This window comes from Mustela lutreola, chromosome 11 (assembly GCF_030435805.1).
Source record: "Mustela lutreola isolate mMusLut2 chromosome 11, mMusLut2.pri, whole genome shotgun sequence".
In the NCBI taxonomy this organism is placed as follows: Eukaryota; Metazoa; Chordata; class Mammalia; order Carnivora; family Mustelidae; genus Mustela; species Mustela lutreola.
In genome coordinates, this window is record NC_081300.1 from 87,234,819 (window position 1) to 87,252,177 (window position 17,359).

The following is a 17,359-nucleotide window of genomic DNA, read 5'->3' on the forward strand; positions in this document are numbered from 1 at the left end:
ATATCCAAGTTCATGCTGTTTCCCCCCAGCCTGGGGCTGCTGGCTTCCTCTGAGCTCTGACGCAGGCTAGCAGCCAGATTTTCTAACCACCCCCTCACAGAAAGGGCAGTGCCGTTCTGGACCAACTCATACAGGGGCCCCACCACCAGCCACCTTCCGTTCCCATCACGGACCTAGGGGCTGTGTCCACAGCTTGCCAAACATGGCAATGGTCTCTATGTTTTTGGTGCTTGAATAGATCCCCTTCATACTTTCGAGCTTAGGTATGTATTTTCAGTTGTATTTTAAAAATACCTTGTCCAGTTTTGGAAAGAGGAGTTTTGCATGTTTCTATAGTCTAAATAATCTCTGTAGTCCTTAAAGTCTAGGGTTCCCACATTGCTTGGGTTTTCAGAGTGAGCTAGCTAATTACCGACGTAGGGATGCTTTCTACGCTACTCTCCACCTCAAATGACTGAGGTTCCCTTTTCTCATAAATTTATTGAATGTTTTCTGATGCCTGGGAAGGAAAGGCTTATTAAAAGCACATCTGTAATCTTTCATCATTTTTGGGAGAACAAACAGAGCTCCTTTTAGCTGACTCCAGAATGTCCTGGTATCTTCCAAAGCAGGTGTCAAGATTCCAGGCTTCGTGGTGCTTACTGATGTGCAAGAGGCGACAAAACCTCCGACCTGAGGATGCCCCCAACCTGCCCAAACTGGGAGGCTTTGCAGTCAGCTCTCCTTAGCTTCCCCTCCTGACTCACTGGTTCAAAGGAGCTCAATTTTACGGGCTCCTTAGCAGCCTTCCAATGCTACCTGCAGAATGGGTGGGTCAAGGGAATGTTCCTCAGCCCTGGGGGCAGCTGCAGCTGCCCTGTCACTCACCCCAGAGTACCACGAGGATGTGACCATTTTCAGTGAGTGCTGATATGAGATAAAAACTGAAAAAACACTGTGCTGAGTAAACCTCTGAAGAGTTCCAGTCTCTTCTCCAAATGACGGAAAGAGAATCAAAGCTTCCTCCAAGTGCACGTCCCGTTATCTTTACAAAGCTTTATTGAAACCTGTACGTCAAGGTGACAATAATTCAGTTTGGAAAACAGTAACAAAAAAAGGGTATCCCAGACTCAGGTTTACCAAATAAATACTGGAAACCAGGGAGCTCGTTCCTCCATCTCCCAGCAGGAACGCAGGGTGTAACGACAGCTTCTGCGGACATGGGGACAGGAACCTGTGCTAATGGGCACATCTGCAGCATCTCCCTGGAAACCACGCCGAGTGTAAAAAGGTTTGCTTTGGTCCAAAGGATGTCTTCCCGACACAAATTTAGAAGGCTGCTGAGAAGTTCTAAATTCCTTCCAGAATAAATAAGAGCAAGTGCGACTGCCTTCACTGCTAAGTAGAGATGGAGGTCCTGAGCAAGGCGGCCAGGCTAGGGTAGGGTGCTTCTCCAAAGTTTTCATGGTAACACTGTCACCTTGTTACGATTAGAATAAAAAGCTGGACAACACTCTAGCTAACAGTGGTCAGTCCTCAGATCATCTGGCTTAATGGAGAAATATGGCAGCGATTTTTAGTCTGTTCTGAAAACAGATTATTGCTGAATACAGTTCACATCATCTATATTCTGGTTGGGGTGGTTTTAAAATTGCCCTAAGGCCACAGAATCAGCCACCTCTGGTTTAAAACAAAAGTACTTACTACACATAAGCATAAGAAACAATTGTCAATCTTCACCTGGAAATCAGACAGGTTCTAATTTCTAGAGAAATTATACCTCCCTGGAGCAGAGAACAGGAGACAACCTATTGCTATGATTTCAGAGGACCAGTTGTTGCTGTTAGCTCGAGGCCTCGACAGGGACAAGGGGATGGCCTCAAAGACACTTGTGATTAGATTTTATGTGTGGCCTCAGTCCCGGTTTCCCAGGTTTTACCAGCAAAGGGTCTGGGCTTCATTTTTGGCTTAAGAAGCATCTCCACGACCAGCTCAGAGGATGTCTGTTCAGAACTGCACCTGTCCTCATGCACCGTGGTGTGGGGGCCCCAGACCTTCTGTGTCCCCTCACTCTGTTCTCCGCTCCGGTGAGCCCTGAGGCTCACAGCCACTGTGGGCCAAGAGGACTGTTACAGACAGAGGCGCTTTGGGAGCTGCCACGCCTGGAACAAACCTTCAAGCAGGACTACAGCGGGTATGAAATGTCTTGTAAAGAGTGTGAAATGAAAAATTTACAGTCCATTCCCTCTAGTGGAAAGCATGCACACGTGGAGGCTGGGGGTGCACACCGTTCCCTGGGGACCACCGCCGGCTCCCAGCTCTTCATATGGGCTTGTATAGCAAGGTGGTGACATACTTTTTCTTGTAACGGTGGGTCGCGCTGAGCACCATCACTCCATCCTGAGGAAGAGGGTGGAAATTATCAAAGGCAGGACTAAGTCAAAGGCTCAAACTAGTGTGTGTGCGTTCGAGAATCTTCAAAGGGACTTAATAAAGAGAGTCCTGTTCTGCCTTCAGAACTGGAGCCTGTGGGTCTGCATAAGGGCCCAGAAGCTGGTAAGTACTCCAGATAAGTACTTAGGTAAGTACTCCTTAGGTAAATACTCCAGGTAATTTTGTTGCTAGGGGGCCTCAGAGTACGCTGAGAAACACCGCTCTACCAGAGACAAACATGCCATTACCTTGATAGAGAGTGCGTAAAGGTGGTTCAACATGACGTGGTTGGGCTCAGGGAGCAAAGCCGGATCACACTGTGGGGGGAACAAAAGCAGACAGTGAGCATTTAGGATTTGGAAATGAAGAAGGTTCCCCCTTTATTTCACAGCAGTGGGTATCCAAAGGAAAGAAGCAGGCTCTCATACCCCTTTCTGCTTAAGCTGGGCAGTGAAAGGCTCATCTAAGAGGACAGATGAGGTCCGGGGGGTCATGCCTCATTGCTTCAACTAAGGGCAGCTCCCTGTATGCCTACTGGATGCACTGGTATGTGTCTTGTTCAGGTTCTACCTTGGCCTCTAAAGTGTGGGTCACAGCTCTGTCCTCTTATAAAAAGGGAGGCAGGAAGGAAGAGCTGTCCACTGAGTGCATTTTTAGAGAAAGCAGCAAGATAAATCTGTACTAAACATGCCCGAGCAGTGGATTGCAAGCTCCTGTCTATATTCAGGAGCACAAAGAATGAAATGGATAAAGGGGGGGCCAGGGGGGAGCGTGGTGTCTCCAGGGACTGAGCCATGGCCACTGTGGGGGGCTGCGCGCACACGCCTGGGTCGGCTCTGCAGCACAGTGCACGTGTACCCGCTTGTATGTGGCCTCCAGAGAGTGTCATGCTTACTTCATCACCTCATAAACATGTGAATTTTAAGGGGTGGCTTGGACAAAGCACAGGAACACCCAGATTCTTGGGAATTAGGGCCATGCTGCACATATCTACTTTAATGGAATGGAAAATTAACAAGGGAATAATGGGGTGCTCTTCTGGATCCAGGAGATTATACACTTCTCTTTATGCATAATATCAGAGAAAATGTAAATTACCCAGATTCCTGAAATCTGGATCTAGGAGCATTTGAAAGCAATGTGGTGATTTCGATTAGATTCTAAAACGTGGGGCCAGAGGAGGATTTCCATTCAGTAGCTTACTGAGAAGGGGCGGCTATTTATTTCATCATGATTTACAAGTAGGGCTGAGACAGGAGTGAGACACAGGAAGACAAGCTCAGAAAGCCTTTGTGTGATGGGAAAGCAGCACCCACACTTGGGGAACATCTTGCTCGTAGCCCATTTCCACAGAGGGGTGGGGTGGGGGGTCCCCCAGCAGTTAACACCGATGGGCAACCCGGAGACCTTTTTATCAACTGCTTTCCAAGAGGTGGTCAGAAAGGGGAGCCTTGGAACACGAACATGCTGGCAGACACCTGTGTACTCACAGAAATCCCCGTGTCCTTGTTCAGGATGACCTGAAGCAGGTGTGGAGGGAGAATGGGTGGGGCTTTAAACCGTTCTTCTGGTTTTGAGACATAGGGCTCCTGATGGTAGGGTCCTGGTGGGGAGCTGGACAGCTCTGTTGGGAGATGATGACAGGATATTTACACTGAAAATTATGAGTTTCAGAAGCAGTCTTGCTGAATTTGTGGCATCATCTAGTTTTCCTTGTCCCCTCAATGAAGATTTCTATTCCCTTGAAGAATATACAGGCCCCCCTGGGTGAAGAGTAGAGGCAATGAGAAAACCCTTCTGGAATCTGGGGGACTGGCATAACATTCAGCAGCGAGCTCAGATGCCCGGCAGCAGACAGTGGTGGTGGCTAAGCTGGTGATTCCGGGCCAGACTAACAAGGAGGCTGCTCACAGTAACCCAACCGGACACGCCCCTGCAGAATAATGCTTCTTGCCTTGGGCTGGGCTGGCAAATACCGCCAAGAAGCTCAGGGCTTCAAGTGAGGCTTAAGCAGCCAAGCCACAGGTTTGAGCACCACCAGCCAGAATATAAAAAAGAAAATAAAGCAGCCTGTGTACACAGACTGGGTGGCAGAAACAGGTTACAAAAGGCACGGGCACATTTCAAAACTAAAACCAAAAATAAAAAATTGAAAACCTGATCTCTACAGGGATCCTCTGACTCCACCACTCTCCGGTTCCTTTCAAACTCTTACTTGAGTGTCTCGATTACACAGATATGTTAAGAAGCTTCTAGAAGGGCAGTGTTTCATAAGATTAGAGACAGCTCACTTAGCAATGCCGGGCCAGCTGGAAGGGACTGAGAGGTTGTTCAAAGGACACCTGGGGCAGGTTCTGGTCGCCTGACCCTCAGGGCCATCCAGAATAAACCTGATGCACTCTGGCTCTGCCAGTTCCCTTAATGTCATTTTTTAGGGTACAGCTCCCTTCACACGACCCAACCAGAGGACAGTAGGAAATAGAAAAGCATTAAGTGCAGAAAACTGAGTCATTAGGAGTAAAGATGTATCCAAGAAAGTGAGTATCTAAATACGAAATCCACACAGAGCCTGATGCTGGTTTGCTGGCAGTGAGGGGGCAGTGTTCTTTCCCCAGGTGGTCTATGCTGCAGAAACTTGAATAAAAGCTTTGGTATGTGGCCTCATGTCAAGTTACAGTAACGAGGGGATATTTGAGCATTTTCTCCATCCCCCAATTCCCACCTATTGAAAAAAGGAATAAATGACTGCTCGAAAAGATTAGCTAGCTAGCTAGCTAGAGACAATGCTATTTTTGGATTTCCAATTCCTACTCAACAAGCTGGCTTTTCAGCCAGAGCAAGCCCGCCATGGTCGATTTACCGCTGTGCTTTCTGAACTAATAAGAGTAAGAGATCCTGGTGGCAGAAGCCCCAGGCCCAGCCAGGGAACAACAAAGAATCATCCTGTAAAGGGAACTGAACCCATCATGTTAGATTATCAGGTATAATCCAGGGCAATCTTTTTGCTGCCTCCCATGGGGTCTAGGAATTATTTAAGGCCCTGCGAGAAGGGGCAGTGAAGCTGGCACGGACACTATAGATTACAACACACCACTGCCTCTGAATTCAACATATTATGTTTCTTCCTGTGGATTTGGATGGAAAGCAATTTACTGAAAGCTCGACGACCAGCTAACTCTTGGGAGATGGTATGAGGCTGGTATTGAGCAGGTCACAGAGTTAGCCTGTTCCCTGTGATGAGCGTCCGTCTCCCCCAGAGGGATTCTGAGAAGGTGCTAATACACCACATGAGGTCACGGAGGTGTCCGTTTATCACCTGTCAGGCTGCAGCTCTTTAGGCGGGCACCCCAAGCGGGTTGGAGTGGGAGGGAGCCGGTAGGCTTTCCCTGGGCTGGCTCATCACCAAACCAACACAACTCTCCAGGGCCTCATGGGCCCTGCCCCGGGCACGCGATCAAGCTCTGGCTCCATCTCCACGGTCTGCTCTCTGTGGCTAAGCAGACCTGCTGAATACTGAAGATGACCAAAAAAATGACTTCCAGCTCCCTTGGGGCTGGATTTCAACCACCTGACCTCAGAGTTAGGAATTACTTTTGTGGCTCTTGAGGGAGCTACAGACATCTACCCGACTGGGCAGCAGCTTGAGCTTAAGAGTGAGAGGCAAGAGAAGGAAGAGGATTTCTGGACTGCATGGCCCCCACCTGCACACACGTGGTATAAAATAACTGTGTTCATACCAGACACATCGGAGCACTTTTGGGAATCCACCATTAAAGCATCAAATACTTCAAAGTCAGTTTTCTTCACTTGAATGATGTTGTTAACTGTGCCAAGCTGGCTGGTTACTATTGGCTGGGAAGAGACAGACAGGCAGAAATCATAATGTGGAAGGTCTCTGGAGTTATTCTTTAGAAAATTTAGACTTCCTGGCTGGAAGGTCTCATCTCCGGGCTAGCCAATCTGCTCCTCTCTGTCAAGTCTGCCCGTACGTCTGACAATCAGCACTGCTATCTAGCTCAGCCACACACAGGGACTTTTACCAGCGGGACAAAGGGACCTGGCCCAATCGATAAGGAAAAGCGGTCTGGTTGGATTGTGCAGGCGGGCAGAGGACCAAGGGCGGGTGGAAGAGTACCTCAGAAGGGTCGTGTGTCCACTGACCATCCACAAAGAACTTGTACTGATGCTCTCCTTCAGGCAGGTCCAGGATGGCTACGAAGTTATTGTGGCTGCAGTGCAAAAGGACACGGGATTTTAGCTGGGTGAGGTGCCCTTCTAAGTTTAACGACGAAATCTGCCATTGAACAAAACCTGATCTTTCCCTGTGGAAACCAAGAGTCCAGCTGCGGAGGAATAAACACTTTTAACCACTTGCGACAAGTCAGGAGAATGATCCATCTAGAAAAGCTATAAGGAAGCAGCAATGCAAGGGGTTTCCTGGAGGACTCACGTTGCTAAGTACAGGAATAACCCGCCTTCCCACCATCAAAAGATCCACAACTGGGCACGTGTCTTTTCAGCTTGCATGCAAAACACCTCTTGCTGAGGAAAGCAGCTCCAGGTAAAACTGAAGTTTTAGTCTTTGTCGATCTGCCTTGGGCAGGAGATGGGACTCATTCCACAGGATCCAGATAGGTCTCTAAAGAAACCTGCTTCCCTACTAAGACAAGGTTCCAGGAAAGCTCTCTGTTTTGTTCCTCAGACTTAATAAGACTTGTAACTATGCTGTTTCCTTGCTCGTCTGACATCAGCCCTGGGAAAGCAAGTGGTCTGGGACAGGAATCAGGCCTGGCCCAGCAGGGGACAATCTCTCCCTCTGTTTCATCAAGAACACTCACTAGTGAAGAAGCTTTCTCAGTGACAGCTTGAGAAGGAAGTCCATGCTAGGATTCCTGATCACACGGTTTACTATGGTCTTGCTAATGACGCCTACAGAACAGGTACCTTCCAAACAAAAGTAATACACAGAGAGGCAAAGTCAGAAGGAACCTCAGAGATGATCTGTCCAAAATTCCCTTCTTACAGATAGAAACACTGGGACTCAGGTGTCACTAAGAGGTTAGCCCAGCCAATGCGGACTCAAATCCTGGTCTTGAAGATTCCCAGCCTAGGGCTCTCTCCACTGCATGGGGAATAGATTTCTTTCTGCAGGAGGAGTCCTGCCTAAGCAAACACATAGCTGCATACCCGGAAGTCAAAGATGTCCAGGAAATACTTGTTACTGAGAAATGTTTTCTTCTAAGTGTGCTCTGAACCTAGAGACTAACTGGGTGTGAGATGTGAACCCAGTGAATTATTAAGCAAAATTATTTTCCATTCGACATCCGTTTTATTTTTTTATTATTATTTTTTAAGATTTATTTATTTGTCAGAGAGAAAGAGATCACAAGTAGGCAGAGAGGCAGGCAGAGAGAGGGGGAAGCAGGCTCCCCGCTGAGCAGAGAGCCCGAAGTGGGGCACGATCCCAGGACCCTGAGAACATGACCTGAGCTGAAGGCAGAGGCTTAACCCACTGAGCCATCCAGGCGCCCCTCAGCATCTATTTTATAAAAACATCCCTTTCTACTCCCCATTTAGAAACCACAGAATCCCTGGATTGAGACAAATATGTGAATACTGTCCAAGCAGTTACCTTCTTGTGAGGGGAAGTTTACTCCAGTTGTTGAAGGACCCAGATAAGTAAACTTCCTTTCCGCCCCCCGTCCATCGAAATACTGTTGGCCGAGCCTGCGCAGGGGCTTTATCATTCACTTCCAGATCATGCTGCCAAGCCAGGAATTCTTCCTTTTCTGGAGCCTAGAAATGGAACAGTTTACTCAGGGACAGGAAGCCATTAGCGAGCTCCCTACAATGGCCAGTTACCCTAAGGTAGACAATTCATTCTCAATAGGCAGCGATTACTCCCTAGGTTCATACTCAAGCTCATTAACTTAATGGCTGGGCCTTGGCTCCTCCACTTGGAAAACAGAGATAACAAAAGGAACTATTTCTTAGTGTTGCTGTGAAAGACTGAGAGGGTCCACTGAAATGGCTCTGCATAGTGTCTGACACATACTACTTAATAATTATTAGCTGTTAATACTGTTGCTATTAAAGAGACCTACACCAAAATTTTAGTAGAAACTACAGAACTCGCTTGGAAGCAGGTGCAATGACTTCAAGAACAGATAGATAAACATCATTTTCTCCCCTTAATTAACAAGATTTGAAGTACACGGAAATTTGTTAAAGACAATTCCAGAGCTGTCAACCTGAAAACTCACAAATCCAGATTCTGAGGGAAAAAGGTATCTGAAGAGCTGTCCAGGCACTGGGAAAAAAAAGACACAGAATGACCCTCGGTATGGCAAACAATAGCTTCCAAGCACGGGAAGTGATGTGTATCTGAGGTATTTCAAATTAAGAGAGAAATAAACACATCCAACTCAAGGGGAAATGTATGTGCTTTTGGATCTTTTACATATTTCCTAGTCGTAAGCCAAAGATGTTAAAAGAACAGGAGTTCAAGGCTGGGGGAGACCCTTAAAGGTGTCAATGAATGAGCCTATAAGACCTTCATTTCAAATACTGACCTGTTTTTTGGTCTTTTTTTTTTTTTTTTTAAGACTATTTATTTGAGAGAGAGAGCACAAGGAGGGAGGAAGGAGAGAGGGGGAGAGAGGCAGACTCCCTGCTAAGCGGGGATTCTGACATGGGATTTGACCGGGACCCTGGGTTCATGACCTGAGCCAAAGGCAGACGCTTAGCTGACTGCGCCATCCAGGCACCCTGACCAGAGTTTATCTTAAATGATGCCTGCTTTCTTTAAGACTGAACAAGATCTAGAGATTAAAGAATAACAGACTGGAAGCACTTGCCACTGAGAAGGTGATAAGTAACCACAGACAAAACGGTCAATTAGTGTAGCTAAAATAATCCACGACTTTTTGGGGAGTATAGGGCATTCAATCCAGTGTCTCTGCTCCATCATTTCTGTAACTTCTGAGGAAGTGATAACGGACACTATTTAAAATCATTGTCCACAGATCCCTGTATGCTGAACGTCTCTTCTAGGAACTTTGGAACAGCAACAGAACAGACACTTCTGGAAGAGAGTAGTTTGGTTTTTATGGTGTCTTAAATAGCCCTCCTGGGCCACAATTATTTCTGGAGAAAAGGATATCAAATCACCGGGGAAACAGGATTCTAAAGTTCACTTTGCACACAGGTCCTCAGGAATGCAACAAATTCAGAAAGCAAGTGCATACCCCAGGACATAAGCCTCAGTAAGATTCTTTAGTTAGACCTAAAGCCAAGATCCAAGTGAGGATTTAAGATCATAATGTGATCACCAAGCCCAACATCTGAGAAAATATATGAGTAAAGGTGGAATGAGTTGCCAGGCAATTAGCCTAATGGGCAATGATGATTAATACGTAGGTACAAACAGAGAATATTTTGGGCTGGGAGACACCTTGATTTTTCCCAAACCTACTCTGTTGCACTGTCCTTAAAGGATCAGGTCTTCCTTTCTTAGGATCTACCACAACACTTATCAGCTGCCAGAACCACTAAGTGTCCGTGGTTCTGGACCCCAGGTGTGGGCCCTGGAGTGGGAAACACAAAACCCTATCAGGTAGCTAAAGGGCATATGGCTGAAGCAGGAATCAAGACTTATCTTGAAAGTTTTTTTTTTCTTTTTTTTTTTTTTAAAGATTTTATTTATTTGACAGAGAGAGACACAGTGAGAGAGGGAACACAAGCAGGGGGAGTGGGAGAGGGAGAAGCAGGCTCCCTGCTGAGCAGGGAGTCCAATGCCAGGCTCAGGCAGACACTTAACAACTGAGCCACCCAGGCGCCCCAAGGCTTATCTTCAAAGTTTTTATTTATTTTTATTTTTTATAAACATATATTTTTATCCCCAGGGGTACAGGTCTGTGAATCACCAGGTTTACACACTTCACGGCACTCACCAAAGCACATACCCTCCCCAATGTCCATAATCCCACCCCCTTCTCCCAAACCCCCTCGCCCCAGCAACCCTCAGTTTGTTTTGTGAGATTAAGAGTCACTTATGGTTTGTCTCCCTCCCAATCCCATCTTGTTTCATTTATTCTTCTCCTACCCACTAAATCAACAAGTCAGGAAATGACAGATGCTGGCGAGGATGCGGAGAAAGGGGAACCCTCCTACACTGTTGGTGGGAATGCAAGCTGGTGCAGCCACTCTGGAAAACAGCATGGAGGTTCCTCAAAATGTTGAAAATAGAACTGCCCTATGACCCAGCAGTTGCACTATTGGGTATTTACCCTAAAGATACAAATGTAGTGATCCAAAGGGGCACATGCACCTGAATGTTTATAGCAGCAATGTCCACAATAGCTAAACTATGGAAAGAACCTAGATGTCCATCAACAGATGAATGGATCAAGAAGATGTGGTATATATACATAATGGAATACTATGCAGCCATCAAAAGAAATGAAATCTTGCCATTTGTGACAACATGGATGGAACTAGAGCGTATCAAGCTTAGCGAAATAAGTCAAGCAGAGAAAGACAACTATCATATGATCTCCCTGATATGAGGAAGTGGTGATGCAACATGGAGGCTTATCTTCAAAGTTTTGATGAATTAAAGCAAACTAGGGTAGGATCTCCAAATATGGCCTGAAAAATTTTTGCTTTGGTCTCTTTTAAATCTGAAGCCATATGTACACAATAGGAGAGAAAACGTGAGTACCACCTGGCTGCCCCCCTTTCAGATTGACACTTCGCTCACCCGCTGATCTCCAAAAGCAGATTGAGTTTTCTACGTCTGCTCTAAAGTAGTCTGGTGAATCCAAAGTTTCAGTTAGAATGAAACACCTCGGAAAACAGCAGTCAGCTGTGTAACTCTACTTTCTGCTTACACACGTGCTCTGGGTTATCTCCAAAATCGACAACAAACTGCAAAGCCAGATCCTACAACAAGTGTCAGTCTTCGTAAAGGTGAGGAAAAATTTCTCAAAGCAGTGAAACTAACTATACCTACGAGGAGAGCAGAGACCGAGGCTCACCTGCTGCTAGCTCAACGATCTTAATTAATTAAGGATTTGAAACGCTGTCCCAGAGCTGCTTTCGCCTTAATGATGTTAAACGAAATCAGTTCCTCCTCCCTCGGGGTGACTTTCTCATCGGTAATTAGACACAGGTTCCTGGATTACTACGAGGGCTCTTACAGGACCATCTGGCTTTTTAAGTGCACGGAGTTAAGGATCACTTCCTTCCCAGTTACGCTGAGTTTTGGAGGGGATGTGGCGGGGAATCTGGGAGAGGTCTCCTCCCCTCAACATTAGTCAAGGGGAGCCGGATTCCCCCACCCCCTCACCTTGATTTCCTCGGAGTGGAAGAGGTCGGCGTCCTCGGGGCTGTCCATCAGGATCTTGGGCCTGTCCCCGTCCTTGGTGCCCCCCGAGCTGTCCCTCCGCGGCGTCTTGTGGCCACCCTGCCGCTCCAGCGCGGCCCGCTCGCTGCTCGTGTTGCCCATGGCGAGGGTCTGCGGGGACCCCTGCAAGCCGGACGGTGCTTCGCTCCAGGAAAGGGGCAGGGGACTACGGCAACCAGCGGGTCACACGGACCCCGGGAAGGAGTCGGAGCCCCGAGTGCCACTCCCCTCGGGCGACGGGTCCGGGCCGGTAGCCCGTCTGAGGCGGCGAGAAGGACGAGACTTGTTACTCAACCGCACTTAGTCCGAGAAGCCCGAGTATAACCCGAGACTTTCCCAACAACTCCCCCACCTCTTAGCAACTTCCGCTTCCGGCGCGTCTGCGAGTCAGTCGGGATCCGGGGTGGGGGCGGCGGGGGCGGCCGGCGAAGCACCTTAGTCTTCTAATTCGACCTCAGTTCCGCTTCCGGTCCAGATTGGCGCGGCTGGCGCTCCCTGAGGAGGCCTCCGCCGGCCTGGGAGCGCGCAGTCGCAGTCGGCTGCTACAACCGGACCTAGGCCGGGCTGCTGAAGGCCGACAGGGGGCGTGCCAGCGCGCGGGCGGTCTGGGCCCCTCTACCCTAGCTGCACTGAGTGGATGCCATTAACTATTAGCTGTCTTTGCCTGCTTCCACTTGGTTCCGTACTCGACAGCCAAAGAGCCCCTTTAAAGTGCTGATCTAATTAAGAGACTCATCCTATTAAAGCCTGTTAATGCGCTAGCTCCCACGCTTTTGAGTGCCTCAGAGGCACCGACCGCATAAAATGCACAGTCTCTGGCCCTAATCCCTGGAAATTATGATTCTGAAGCTCTGTGGAGTGGGGTCTGCATTTTAATAAGCACTCCAGGTGATTCTGATGCAAGTAATCTTGCAGGTGTTTGAGGAAATGGCAGACCGTAAGAGTTCTGGAAATTTCTCACTAGTACTGGGGGGTATAAAATGCTGGAGTTATTAGTGTATTTTTTTTTAAACTGGAGCGCACAGCCTTTTGATAGATAATTTTGTAAGGCATTTTATAATCACTTTGGACACCTCATTCTGTATGACATTATTTAACTTATTAGCTTTTGTCACTTATTGTGGCCAGTGCTTTAGCAAAAACTGTGTACACACTGTGGTCCTAAAATACTCTAATTTTGCTGTCAGTCTCTGTTGTGGGTTTTTTTTTGGTGGTGGTGGGACTTTTTTGTTCTTGTTTTTTTGTGTTTTGTTTCTTGCATATCTCAAAATGCTTTGGTATTTGCTGGGCCAGCTCGTGCATTTTGTCTACTGAGCCAACATTTATTTGATACCTACAAAGAGCCAGGCATTTGTCAAGTAAGTTGAAGACAGATGACTGACAAATGGTCTCCTGGAGGGGATTTGGTAGTATCAAAATAAAAAATGCACCTACATTTTAGTGCACAATTTTACTTCCAGGGAGCTTCTGAAGACGCATACCAGTTATATGGATGCATGTTCATTTGCAGCAGGGTCTCTCATGCCGTATTACATTAACTCTAAGATGCACTTTTTTAAAAATACATATTTTATTTCACATTTTAATATCTCTGAAACTAGGTGCTTCTGACAATCAATGGAATCTTAGATTTGATGAAATAAGTCATGAAAAACCGCAAATGTTTAAAACCTGTGTCAACGGAATGACAAAATGAATTAAATAGATTCATTTTATAGAATACTGAGCAACTTTTAAAAAGGAAGAAATAGAATTCTGTGGGTAACTATGGAGAAGTGTCTGTGACATTCCAAATCCCAAAGAAAGTGGCAGAAGACTAGAGGGTAAAGAGCATGAGCCCTGAAGTCAGTCTGCCTGGGTTTAAATTCTGGATTTACCACATTTGTAACTACCACCTTGGCTTTCTCTTTTGTGAAACAGGAAATAGAATAACACTGACTTTATAGGCTTGTTTTGTGAATTAATTGAGAACATGCACGGAAAGTGCTTAGCATAGCACCTGACTCAGTAAACATTCAACAAACGTTAGCACATTTATTGGCATCATTATTCTTGTGAATGGAAAGTTCTGGAAATATATATAACACGCTGTTAATAGTCGTCCCATCTGGGGAGAGGAGAGGGATTGGAAACAGGGCCAGATCAAAAGGGACTTTCTCTTTTTTGTTTATTGCTTGAATTTTTTTCTACTGTGAGGATGTACTACTTTTGTAATTTAAAAACGAATCTTTTTAAAAAGACAAAAATAGATGACAAGATTCCAGCCCCAAAGGAACCTACAGAGTAAAGGTGGAAACAGATTCACAGAAAGGCAAGAATTCAGGTAGGCAAGGGGTTCTACTGGTGCCCAGAAGGGACTTAAACCCAGCCAGTGCATAACCCTAAATACTTTCTTTGAGCTGTTTTTCTTGTTCTCATTAAGCAGTGAGGAAGCCATGGCCAGGAGGACGTTGAAGTTTGGGTTCTCTTAAAAAAACTTGTGGATCCTTTATCTAAGCTATGTACATGTTTTCATGCATGAAGAAAACGTCAATACTTCTGCTCTGGCTCAGAGAGGATAGCCCAGTAAAAGCATGGGTCCCAGATGTCCCCACTTTCCCATTCTCTCTCTCCATGCACACTCAGAAGAAAGACCATGTGAGGACAACATAGCCATCTACAAGTCAGGAATAGAGCTCTCAGCAGAGCTCAAACCCAGCCAGACCCTTGACGCAGGACTTTCCACTCTCTAGAACTAGGAAAAGTAAATTTCTGTTGTTTAAGCCATTCAGTCTGTGGTACTTTTTTATAGCAGACTAAGACAGATCATAGTGTGTGTGAGCTGTTGGGAGAGAGTTGTAAGCTTGCTTTTTATTTTTTTAGTATTTTTAAAAATTTATTTATTTGACAGAGATCTCAAGTAGGCAGAGAGGCAGGCAGAGGTGGGGCGGGGTGGGGGGCAAAGCAGGCTCCCCACTGAGCAGAGAGCCTGATGGGGGACTCCATCCCAGGACCCTGAGTTCATGACCTGAGCCGAAGGCAGAGGCTTTAACCCACTGAGCCACCGAGGTACCCATAAGCTTGCTTTTTAGTTGGTCTACCTTGGATTTCTATGAGGCCTTCTGAAATTTGCCTAGGTGATGGTAAATAACACTGACAATGTTGGCAGACTTGTCCATCTTTTTCAGTAGACATCCTTGTGTCCTCTCCCTACCGAGATGCAAATGTCATTGTGCAGAGAGAGAGAATGAGTTCATTCTGTGGTATTGGGTCCACAAATATTTGTGGAGAGCCAATTTATGTTAGGCTTTGTTTTGGGTGTTGGGGATCCAGGAATAACAGAACAGACAATGTTAATCCTTTTTGCAAAGCTGAAGGGCCCTGCATGGCAGATAGATACATAAACAAATACACAAACATAAATAAGCTGGATAATTTCAGAGTGATTACTACTGTGAAAGAAACAAATGAACTTATGTGAGTCCTAAAACCCTGCTTTAGATGGAGTTGTCATTGAGGACCTCCCTAAAGAGGTGGCATTTCAGTTGAGACTATAATGATAAGAAAGAGTCAGATGGGAGAAGAGTTTGGGAGGAGCATCTCAGGCAAAGGCCCCGAGGTGGGTATGAGTTTTACATGCTGGAGAAACATAGAGGTGGCTGGCGTGAACTGGAAAACAGGAGGAAAGGCTTGATCTTTTAGGCCTTGTGATCCCAAGTGAAATTTCTGGATTTTACTCCCAAATAAGTGGGAATTCAGGGGAAAGTTTACATGTGGGAGTCATGTTATTTTATTCACATAAGGATTGATAAATATTTGGCAACACCATAGAATTTGGCTATAGGGCTGAATCTTACGAATGAGCTGATTATAAAAACACAAGAGTTGTCAGTTTTAGAAGTGTAGACTCCCAGGGAAGAGACCTTAATGGGCAAATAGCCTCTTTGTAACTTGTGGGGTGTCTGGCAAAATTTTATTTCTTGACCTGGGTGGAGGTTATAAAATCATTTTCCTTATAATAATTCACTAGGCCACACATTAATTTTGTGTGATTTCCTATATCTTTGTTTTATTTTTAAAAGAATTGAAATTTATTTATTTTCAATAAAAAAAATTTTTTTAAGGGTGAACTGAGACCTAGAGGGAAGTAGTGCCCAGCTCAAGGTAATACATCTGTCTTAATAAAGTTCAGCCAGAGTCTTCTGCCTTTCAAAGAATTTTGAAGGAATGGAGGAGAAAAGGATGTATCAATATACATATACATTCCCTTTTCCAGGAAGATGATTGAAACAAACTAAAGCAGTTTTCGGGCAAAGATTCAACTAAGGTAGAAAAAAAAAAAAGAGAAGAAGAAGAGAAGGCTGTATTTTTCTAATTAAAATGTGAGCTCCTGAAAGAAAAAAAAAAAACCCTAAATAAAATGAAATGTGAGCTCCCAGGGATTTGAGGATCAGAGTTTGATAATCCCTGTAACATGCATCCTTGATGACCATTGGACCTCATCTGCAGAGGGCGTGTATGCCCAAAGTTTCCTACTGGAAGCACACATGACTCTGTCTCAGGACCATCTAGGGCATTCTTGGCATGCACAAATGGGAGGCCAAAGGGGTCACAGAGTGAATAGCTTGTGAACGGTGCTCACCAGTGACAGACAGGAGTTAGTGGATAAATACCCCAGTTCCCTTGTCCACTGGGTGAGACAGCTCTAAGATTTATTCCATAGAGTGTCGATACAGAGGTCCCCAGTGGAACCCAACCCTAATTGCCCAGTGCAATAATGTGATCCTAAAGGCACACTAAATTTGTTGGCTTCCTTCCCTTCTTAACTTTGTCACTTTTGGGGATCATCTCCTAATTAAATACTCAGACCCACCTTCCAAATAAATAACTTACACAAAAATTCTGGTTCAATCTCTTGGGTTACAGCTGAGGGAGTAAAGTTGCTTGCTGAGTTATACTAGTGAGTGGCTGTCAGTCATCACCAGGACCCACCCTGTGTCCTGATTTCTGGTCCAGGGCACTGATATTTCATTCTTCATGATCTGACAGACCACGCAGGCTTAAAAAAACATTGTATTGGCACTTACCATTCACAATAACAATAATAATGCATAATAATTTGCAAATATTAATCTTGCAAATAATTTGCAAAATGCACAATAATAATGCAAACATCCATCAAGGTAAGAGTGGAGAAACAAACTGTGGGGTAATCCATACAGTGGCATATTACTCTGGCATAAAAAGGAAAGAAGGACGGTTGACCTTTGAACCGCTGGGGGCAGGAGCCCCGCCCTCTGCCCCGCCCTGTTGAAAATCCGGGTATAACTTTCCGACCTGCCCTTTTTTAGTCTACCAATAAGCCCGGTGGTACTCTGCAGCGGCTCCTCCGTGCCTGGCCTCAGGTTGACGGTGTCTACAGACTGGTGGCTTTGGCTTGGTAACGACGGCACCCGGAGGCAGAGGAAAGCTGTCCCCCTCTGCTTGGAGGTGCAACACCAGCTGGTGGCCTTAGGCTGTTGTGGCGACATGGCGACATATGATTGCTTGGCCTCTGCGAGG

The 17,359-nt window shown here is 46.0% G+C and overlaps 1 protein-coding gene across 1 annotated transcript; it reads right to left on the reverse strand.

Moving 5' to 3' along the window:
- Window positions 1-1,020: 1,020 nt before the first annotated feature.
- On the reverse strand, window positions 1,021-12,307 carry PRKAB1 (protein kinase AMP-activated non-catalytic subunit beta 1). Its single transcript, XM_059138710.1, has 8 exons — window positions 12,171-12,307; window positions 11,762-12,077; window positions 8,045-8,208; window positions 6,548-6,641; window positions 6,150-6,264; window positions 3,903-4,036; window positions 2,661-2,729; window positions 1,021-2,379 (listed from the first exon to the last, which is right to left on the reverse strand). Exons 2-8 carry the CDS (start codon window positions 11,918-11,920, stop codon window positions 2,302-2,304), a joined length of 813 nt encoding a protein of 270 aa, XP_058994693.1. The 5' UTR covers window positions 11,921-12,077; window positions 12,171-12,307; the 3' UTR covers window positions 1,021-2,301.
- Between the last annotated feature and the right edge of the window lie 5,052 nt (window positions 12,308-17,359).

Coding starts and splice junctions, on each gene's coding strand:
- PRKAB1 (XM_059138710.1), bottom strand. CDS start 11,920: ATGGGCAACACGAGCAGCGAGCGGGCCGCGCTGGAGCGGCAGGGTGGC. Junction 4,037..6,149: donor AAAGTGCTCCGATGTGTCTG/GTATGAACACAG, acceptor ATCTCCCAACAG/AGCTGTCCAGCTCCCCACCA. Junction 2,730..3,902: donor ACAAGGACACGGGGATTTCT/GTGAGTACACAG, acceptor TTCCCCCCACAG/TGTGATCCGGCTTTGCTCCC.